The sequence below is a fragment of the Gymnoscopelus microlampas genome (genome assembly GCF_963454915.1).
Source record: "Gymnoscopelus microlampas genome assembly, chromosome: 19".
Lineage (NCBI taxonomy): Eukaryota > Metazoa > Chordata > Actinopteri > Myctophiformes > Myctophidae > Gymnoscopelus > Gymnoscopelus microlampas.
Window position 1 is genome coordinate 47,582,067 of NC_139956.1, and position 9,754 is coordinate 47,591,820.

The window sequence follows — 9,754 nt, forward strand, 5'->3', positions numbered from 1 at the left end:
AGACTTTTACTTGTAACAGAGTATGTCTACATTGCAGTATTGATACCTTTACTTAAGTAAAAAATGTAAATACTTTTTCCACCACTGTTGCTTTGCCAGGTCGTACAAAATATTTGGTCAATTTAATCTGCAGAAGAGCTCTCGCCTTGCATAGCTTCCTTGTGCTTTGCAGTGTTGATATGGGCTTGCAGGTCTGAATCTTTATTTGCGTTTCTGCATGTTCATTCACTCACGGAGAGCTCAAGCAGTTCGTCTCAGTGCTGCGAGCCTTATCTTGCTAGCATAATTGACGGCCACAGTCATGGAGTGTACACGAGTGTATGTGCTCAATTGCCAAGCAGACACATGGCCCAACTAACTCCACATTTTCCCCCAAAATTCCTCAATATTCTGCCTGTGACACCAGCTGCTTCGCATCCCATCACTGTACTTGCAGGATGTACAATTAATATCAAACGCATTATGCTCCAATACTTATGCAAATCACTTCGCCAACACAAAATTCACGTCCGGGTGTTTCTTTTCACCAGCCAATCACCCTTCACGTTGCCACGTCCGTTGCCACGTCGCGCTGACGTACGCTAAACAAGCGCTGCCGTGCGCACAATGCAAACGAGCCCAAAGGCGCGCAAAAATAAGCCGACCATTGCTTAGACACAAAGTCAGACCTGGCAACGCAGCCTACGCCAATCATGTGTGAGAGATCTACAAGCTATGGGGCAGAGACGCCACCGTATCTTAGCAACAACTACAGCGCTCACTCTCATTGGTCGTGTCACGCTAAGAGCAGTCTCCAGACAATGGCATCGCTTAGGGTACAAACAGACATCTCCGTTCACGACGGAACGAACGGCCGGAAGTCCCATCCACTCCCATGTAAAAAAAAAAACGGAAACGAAACGCGTCCGTCTTTCCGTTTTTTTTTTAACATGGGAGTGGATGGGACTTCCGGCCGTTCGTTCCGTCGCGAACGGACATGTCTGTTTGTACCCAGACAGCTTGCTGTTACTGCTGTAGCCATCACAGGCAGTTGCAGCACGACGGACAGGGCGCTGTGATAGCTGCCATGTCGCTAACGCTAACGTGGTTGTCATGCCTGCAGCGGCTGTGCAATCACTTTGTCAACAATGCACGTTCGTGTGGTGAATGTCAATATTGCTGCTCAGTTCATCCATTGCAGATGGTGTATGTTTGTGTGTGTCTTCTGGAGAACTATGTAGCTCCACAGCAACTACAGTAACTAACGTAATTTGGCAGGACCGCCCCGTGCAACGCATGTTAGGCTGGGTAACCGTCTTCCACGCCAACATCTCGCCACTCCGACTAGTGGCTTCCGCGTGCGGTTAGGGTTAGGGTGAGGTTTAGGTATAGGGTTCGTTAACGTCCGAAAGGCGACATGTCGGAAAGCCGCCATGTAACCGTTAGGCTGCATTATGGTCATGTAGTAATTTCAGATAATTTCGCTCCGATTAGAGCAGTGCTTATCAACCCTTTCACGCCGCCGCCCCCCCCCCCCCCCCCCCCCCAATACACGTACTTGATCTGGGACCCCCCCATTCTGTTTGACTCCGTTCCACAAGTAAATATTGTGAAAATAGCCGATCTACAAGCTCGCAACGCCTCACGTTGAGAGGCTTTGTAAGCTTGTAGATCGGCTATTTTCTACATGATTGCCTCTTTCTTACATTCTTTGCCAATGTGGCCCATGTTTTCATAGTATAGTTTGTTGACTACTTCTGTTGCAGAAATGGCCATTTCCTTTACTTTCGTTTTTTTATTGTCTCCGCCAGGCCGAAAGGCATGGCGCAAGACTATGTTTCACCCCCTGTCCGTCCGTCTGTGATAGCTAATCTCTCACATCGTTGACTTGATCGCAGCAAAATAACAGCCCGATGTGGAGAGTCAGTGAGAGCTGGATAAACGAGGTAAAATGTGTCAAAAGGAGTCTGTACGGCTGTCGATAAATGAACACATGACGTCGGTGGGAGAGGAGATATTGTGTCTTTTGGACAAACAGCAGCGTGGTGCTGATGTTTGTTGTGTGAAGCAGCTTAATGTCAGAGTGTTTGTGTTGGAGCGCCTCAGTGCGGCTGCAGAGTTCATGTGCAACCTCTTCCAGAGAGACACAGAGACACTAGAAACTCTGCTGGGGAAAAAAAACACTGCTGGGCATTGACTTTCATATGGACATTGATCTACACACTGCAGGTATATCTGCTACACACACAACATCAAACTACACACTGCAGGTATGATGCAGCGTTTGCATTACAGCCAGCATGCCAGCGTAGTTCCCATATGGTTTCAAGGTGGGCTAAACCATATGGACCCCATGTCAGCAATGTCAGCGGCATCCACTTCAGTCCCAACTGCGATGCCCATGCAGGCTATAAGTAGCTTCTACCTGGCCCTTAGGTGGGCCCCAACTAGCCATGTTTATGTGGGACCAAGGCGGGTCCTAACTGGGTTTGCCCATGCAGGCTTTAACTGGGTTCTACCTGGGCCCTAGGTGTACCCTAACCAACCACAGTGCAGTGCCCATCGCTCCAATTGTTGTGACGTCAGGGCTCTCAATACTGCACATTGGTGGAGGAGGAGGGGCCGCAGGGCGACCGCACACATCGCTGAACCAATGGTAGCCCACGGATGTTTCCTCTGGGGATTTACAATCTGCCCCTCTATGCCACATATCATCCGCACTACAGGGTCTTCACTGACCGAGCCACGGCCCCACTGACCCTCATGACGCTACGCCACTTATATGAGTTGCCAAGTGGCCGCGGGCGCAACGTGGGCGTGGCCGCGGGCTAGACGCGAGCCCCCGCGTAGCGGGGGCGAGCTTCTAGTAGCTTTAATGTGAGCGAGGGAGCGCAGTAAGCGCACGGCATGAGTTGAGTGCTGAAATAATACACGTTCTGGGGTTCTGGGTGGACTCCGCCTCTCAGAGTGTGTTTCCAAATGAACTATTGAACAAGCATTGTAAATACGTATGCTTTAATGGTCTGTGACTGTGCTACACAGATATACGAGCAAACCCTGGACATTTGAAGGAAATTACAGAACACACCCGGACAGGCCGGACAGCCCCCCAAAAGAGGACATGTCCGGGTAAAAGAGGCCGTATGGTCAGCCTACCTTAAAAGGATAGGTCACCCAAAAATTATCGGTCCACTGGTCATCAAATGATTGGCTTAGGAATGCGACAAAAACAAAAAAATATCCATGAATTCAAGTCTCCATTGGGGTGAGTAATCGTGACTCAACCCCAAGTCATTTTGGGGGTGAACTATCCCTTAAGCATAGTTTCATTGTGATCCTTTACCCTCAAGACATAGATCTGGATATCTTATTTGTTCAGTTCAAGTTCAAAATTGGCTGAGATATAGTGAAAATAGATTTTTGATTACGGCGGCACCAATTTGCATTAAAATGGTAGCTGGACACTATGACAACATTTTATTATACCTCATCATTTTCAGCACATTGTTTTCCAATCAGAAAACACTGATTAGAAATATATTTCCGGGTGGGGTGGTTATGAAAACCCCTTCTTCCCACTGTACTATGTGAACCAATCACTGCTCTTACCTGTTCAACAAGTTGATCTGTCGGGGCTTCAGAGGGGAAGTGTTTCCTGATCACTTCTGTCACTCTATCAACATTGTCACCAGCAGAGGCAGGTGATTGGTTCTCCAAGAGGTCACTCAAGAGGTCAGCCACGCCTCCTGAACCTGCCAGCACCAACCAGGGTGTGGATTTATTCAAAGACACACTCACCCTCTGATGAAGATATGAGAGAGACAGAGAGAGAGAGAGAGAGAGAGAGAGAGAGAGAGAGAGAGAGAGAGAGAGAGAGAGAGAGAGAGAGGAGAGGGAGAGAGGGAGAGACGGAGGGACAGACAGACAGATTTGCTTACAAACAATTTATTTTATAATATATTCTAATTTCACAGCCTGGCTCTTATTTCTTTACATACAATTCTTTAAAGGATGACTTCACCCATTTTCAACCTATCTTCATATAATTGGTCCTCACTAATGCTCATGATAAGATGGTATACAATTTTGTTCTACTCCGTCTGTGTCTCAGAGGAGGGCTGTATCACTTCAGAAACCTGTCTACCAGTGACATCATCATTTGGCAGGTTTATTTTTTTCAAACATGCTTTCAATTTATTTTACTTAGATTTGTATTAACGTGAGAACAACGGCTTCTATCGAAGCCTGCTAACTTTCCAGTATTAGAAAGCCTGCCGTTTCTATTTGCTTGGATTCCCAGGCAAGAGAGAGAGAGAGAGAGAGAGAGAGAGAGAGAGGTCCATAGCGTTAGGAGGAGAACTCTAACGTGGACCAGAGCTGGGCAACCAACTGGAGTCAAAATACCTCTGAAAGTCTTATGTCAAAGAAATGTGACTGTATGTGCTGTGCTGGCAGTATTGTGCATGTTGTTGGCTCGTTGCCATTCACATGGGTGGCTGTTGCATGTGCACGCATGCCCATGTGCAGTATGTTATACTGCAGTGGTTCTCAAACTGGGGTCCGGGGACCCCCAGGGGTCCTTGAGGAGTTACATGACTGCAACTCTGAGAGTGTACAAATGGAACCAAATGGACTCTTACGGGTCCATTTGGTTCCATTCGTACACTCAGATTTCATAGTATAGATTGGAGTCCCAGATATAGCAAATAGTATCAAATGGGGGTCGTGGCCTAATGCTTATTAAACTGGGAGTCCTTGAAATTTAAGTTTGAGAACCACCGTTATACTTTACTGTATCATTGCAATTAATGAACAGGCTATTGTTTTGGATGAACACAGCACTCTTTACATTATCTGGAATGCATCCTTCTAGCAATAAAGGTCTTAATATATTTAGTTTGAGACAATTTAAGTAAAGAGATCACCATCACATACTGCAGCTCATGGCTCTAGCTCAGAGGTTTTCAACTGGTGGTCATGCATTCAGTAATGTAGGAAAGTGAAGATGTTCTTTTACATTTATTTTCATTATTTTCATTATTTATTTTTTTTGGAGAAACTCAGTAACTTTGTATTTGTATGAATGAAACACAGTCCCTTGTGAAGCTCTGGATGAGTTGTCAGGCACAATTCACAGAGCTCGCAGTAAAAGCAAAATGTATGTGACCTTTTGTAACTACATATCTCTGTGACAGTAATATTTTCATGCTGGCATACTTGAAAAATATGTCCAGGGCAAGGTTCAAGACAGAAAATGACATGAGACATGAGACTCCATTATAGCCAAGAAGAGACACACATGGACCATACGTGCACGTCATGGACAACTAGTGGTCCACTAAACAGTGGTCCACTAAACAGTTCACTCAATGATCTGGTTCATGGACCACTAGTTGAGAAACAGTTCACTCAATGACCTGGTGACCTAAGATGACACGTCAATGTTGTTGACAGCAGAACTGAAACTTCCACAGAAAAGGGAACTGGAATCTAAAGAAGTGGAAGTGTGGCCTGGTTGAGTCATCATTATTAGGAAATGTGCCAGCAGTAATGCCGCGTTCACACCAAGAAAAGCAAAAATATTAATACGCTTTTATTTTCAATGTTATCTCGATGCAAATCAGCTTCTAAATGTTTTAATGAGCTTTTAAAAGCTCACATATAAAAGCGTGCTTTTTTTCTCCCTAGACCTCATTCTTGAAGCTTCTTTTTTTTGCCGTGTCTAGCCCACAGCAGCTATAATGAAAGTAATACTCCTACAATACTCCGGGCTCATAAAAGTCAAGTTATATTGTATACAATCATTGTAATGTAAATGATATTGAATTAATGAATATTGCATTAAGTACTGATTGTACCTCCAGCATGGATGGCTCTCCTGATATGAGCATGCAGAGGACAGGAATGGTAATGCTGCTGCTGTCTGTAAGGACATATGAATATGATTAAATCATTGTATGTCTTGATGATTAATTGAATACATAGGACCACAATGTTTCTTCCAGTGTGAATTGCAGCATAAGATACTATATTGTTTTCACAATACAAAAAATAAAATACAAAATACAAAAATATTTTTTTTTAAAACACCCTCAAAGTTCTCTGATTACAGCTTCTTAAATGTCACGGTTTGCTATGACAGTACAATTAGTATCTTTCTTTAATGGACAAAGACATTATGTGCTCACATTTGGAATTTGGGAAACATATTTAACCATCATTTCTGTTATTTTATAGACCAATTTAATGAATAATAGAGAAAACAATGGACATATTAATTGTTTGGAGCATGTCCAACAAACAATCTGAAAATATAAATAATATTTCACATCAAACTATTACTTTGGTGATTCCTCATTCATCCAGGATGCTTTTACTAACCTTGTTTAAAAAAAAGAAACAAGTGAAGAAACCTAATTGAACTATTCAGTTTAATACATTATAATAAAAAATACTGATTATTTGATTAACCAAAAAAGGAATTGATAGAATAATCACTTGGAAAATAATCAGTAGTGGCCGCCTAGTTTTTCTTAGCAGTAGCAGTTCAACATCAAATCAACAACAGTTAAATTATTAAATTGCTCCGTGTTTTACTTCACCTTGTTTTTAGTCACCTTTTGATCTGGTTATGGTAAACAATACCATGGTTATTTTAATTCTAATGACATAAAAATCCTTTATGGCCATCATTTCTTACCCCTGACACATTGTGAGAGGTGTTGTGTAGAGAAGTGTTCCTCTAAGTTGACCCAGAAGTTCTCCCCTCCTCCTCTGTGACCTTCTCTCCCATCATCCACCAGCAGGAAGAGACCATGGTTCTTCGCCAGGCAACAGGAGTCACCGGTTGTGTTCTCAACACAGTACTTAACACGTCCGCCCTGAGATGAAAGAAAACAGGAATTACATTTGGCAGTGTGTGTTATCTGGGTGCTTCTGATGAGTCTAAGATGGGGGGAGGGGGGGTCCATAAAAGGGTCCTATATATACTAAGTAACTTCCAAATTCATAGAAAACTTAGAAAACCAAATTCAAATTCATTCAAAAACAATGATAAAGCAATTGACATCGTTGTGTATGTGTGATCTCAGTATTTATTATTATTAGAGAGGGACAGTAACTAAATTAATGAACATACATTAAATATCAGTTCTTACAGTACAGTCTTGTACAATAGAGTTAAGGATACAATGTAAATATAGTGGAGTTTGTAAGAATGATAATTTCATAAAGATGATTATTAGGTGGAGGATAACACAACTTGTAAACAGTGTTTGTGTGTCAATACCTGAGAGACCAACTGATGTCTGTTGTGTCAAAGCCCCAGCGAGTGATGCCAAATACAGGGCTAATGAACCTGTTGTAGCCCCTCATCGCCTGTCCTACACATCTCCCTACCCCTTCATCAAAGCCTTCTGTCAGTATCCAGGCTCCTCCTGGATGTGTGTGTGTGTGCGAGCGTATGTGTTTTTGTGAAATATGTCAGTCAGTGAGATAAAGAGGGAGAGTGTGAGTGTGTTTTGGTGGTAGAAAGAAAGAGAGAGAGAGAGTAGACAGACAGACAGACAGACAGACAGACAGATAAAGTTGATTGTTATAAATGTCCTGATGATCTCAGTTCAAATGTGGAATTTTATATAGAGTTGAAACAGAACTTTAACAGACGAGGAATGAGGATGAATTCTGTATCAATCATTAAATCATCAACATTCTACTGACCTCTTCAGACAATTATAACTCCATGTATCAACTGGATTATGATACGAAATACAGTACATTATTTAGTATTCACCATTTCATTCTGATTTATGTCATTAGATTAGAAGATAGTGTGTTGGGGTTGGGGGGGGGCGTTGTTTTGGAACAGATCCCAAGGAGTCGTGTAGCGCAGGGGTTTTCAACAGGTGGTCCGTGGACCACTGGTGGTCCGTGAAGGTATTGCACGTGGTCCCTGGACCCTGAACATGCATTTAGTAATGTGCATGTGAATTTTTATTCCACGGAACAGTGCATTAACGACATGGTGCATCAATGTTGTCAGTTACTGGGAAGTCTGAGGTCAAGAAATTCCACAGAAAAGGGAATTAGAATCTCAAGAAGGGGAAGTGTACCAGATTGCCTGGTTGAGTAATCATTATTAGGAAATGTGCCCATATAATCGCATGTGTCAGCTTACTCATACATAAGATACAAATCAGTAAATCCGTTAACATGAGTTTAATGGAAGGTTGGATAAAGTAAGAGAACAGAATAAGGGTAACCATGGGATGGGAATAGATCAGTGGTTCTCAACCTAATTATGCCATGGACCACTAGTAGTCCGTGGACCATTGGTTGAGAAACAGTGGGATGCATAGCAAGTGTTAGCAAAGCAATAATCTTAGCTCATATCATATCCCCACCCAACACAACAGTGGTTCCCAGGTTGATTCTTAGTCAGGGTGGTGGTACCTGGTTCAGAATCAGTTGAAAACCCCTGGTGTAGCGCAAAGTTTGTCACGCACACATGCACGCATGCACGCGCACGCACGCACACACACACACACACACACACACACACACACACACACACACACACACACACACACACACACACACACACACACACACACACACACACACACACCTGTATTCAAGGCTTTGAGCAGTCCCTGTCTGATGACCTTCTGAACCCAGGTGTTGACCTCTGCACTGCCTTCTCCTCCCACCACAGACACCACCAAGTAGGGTGGGTAGACACCCCACCCATCTTGGTCCAACCTCCTTGAGATCATCTCGTAGACAACGGAGGGTTTAGTGTCTGATGACAGACGCAGGAACTAGGTGATCAAAGAGACAAATCACATGACAGTGATGATGATCAACCTACATACACTCTAAACTTTCATATCAAGAGGGGCGGGTTTACTCACTCATTTCTACCATTAATATCTATTCTAAAGTTGAAGTTATGTGTCTCTGGGTACAGCTGTCTGTCTGTCTGTCTGTCTGTCTGTCTGTCTGTCTGTCTGTCTGTCTGTCTGTCTGTCTGTCTGGCTGTTTGGCTGGACTGGACCCATAATCCTTTGTTCCCATTCCACCCACACAATAACCTGGGTGATGCTGTACAGTATTCAGTACATATAATACAGTATACATAATACATTGACAAAGCACAGTGTCCTGACATCATAGTACTGATGATGTCATTGTACTGATGTCATAGACTTGCCTCCAAATACTTTGTACATATTTTTGAGTGGTGCCAACCACTCCTATATCTGACTTTGTCCATGTGTCCGTCCGTATGTATGTATGTCCACAAACAAACATTGATGACAACATCAATACGGGGCTCATCAAAGGCACCACTCTCTTCACACAGGGTGTGATTTTTTGGGGCGGTGTAACCGCCCCCTATAAGTGAGTTTTGGACACTGACCAATCCTGCACCGTGATTGGCCAATAGTCTACAACGCAGTCTACACCCCTAACCCTTCCATTGTTAATGCAAATCTATACTTTTGCAAAGTCAGCCAATCACATTACAGCTAGTGTCATCACCATTAACTGTAATGTGATTGGCTGACTTTGCAAATTCAGGACTGTGATTGGCTAGCGAAACACATGACACATGTGCAGCCCTATGAATAGCAGTATGGACTTAAAAAAAACACTTATGTGTTTTTTTTACAAACATTGATGACAACATCAATACGGGGCTCATCAAAGGCACCACTCTCTTCACACAGGGTGTGATTTTTTTTTTGAAAAAAACACTTATGTGTTTTTTTTA

At 43.2% G+C, this 9,754-nt stretch overlaps 1 protein-coding gene across 1 annotated transcript in view; it reads right to left on the reverse strand.

The window, feature by feature from the left end:
* LOC311035133 (transient receptor potential cation channel subfamily M member 5-like) overlaps window positions 1–8,895 on the reverse strand; it is a gene marked incomplete at its 5' end in the record, with an annotated part of 112,279 nt that extends 103,384 nt beyond the window's left edge. Inside the window, 5 exons of the mRNA XM_084043215.1 lie at window positions 3,589–3,780; window positions 5,838–5,902; window positions 6,680–6,860; window positions 8,643–8,779; window positions 8,892–8,895. Of these exons, the coding sequence (XP_083899341.1) occupies window positions 3,589–3,780; window positions 5,838–5,902; window positions 6,680–6,860; window positions 8,643–8,779; window positions 8,892–8,895 (579 nt within the window). The remainder of the gene's footprint in view (window positions 1–3,588; window positions 3,781–5,837; window positions 5,903–6,679; window positions 6,861–8,642; window positions 8,780–8,891) is intronic.
* Between the last annotated feature and the right edge of the window lie 859 nt (window positions 8,896–9,754).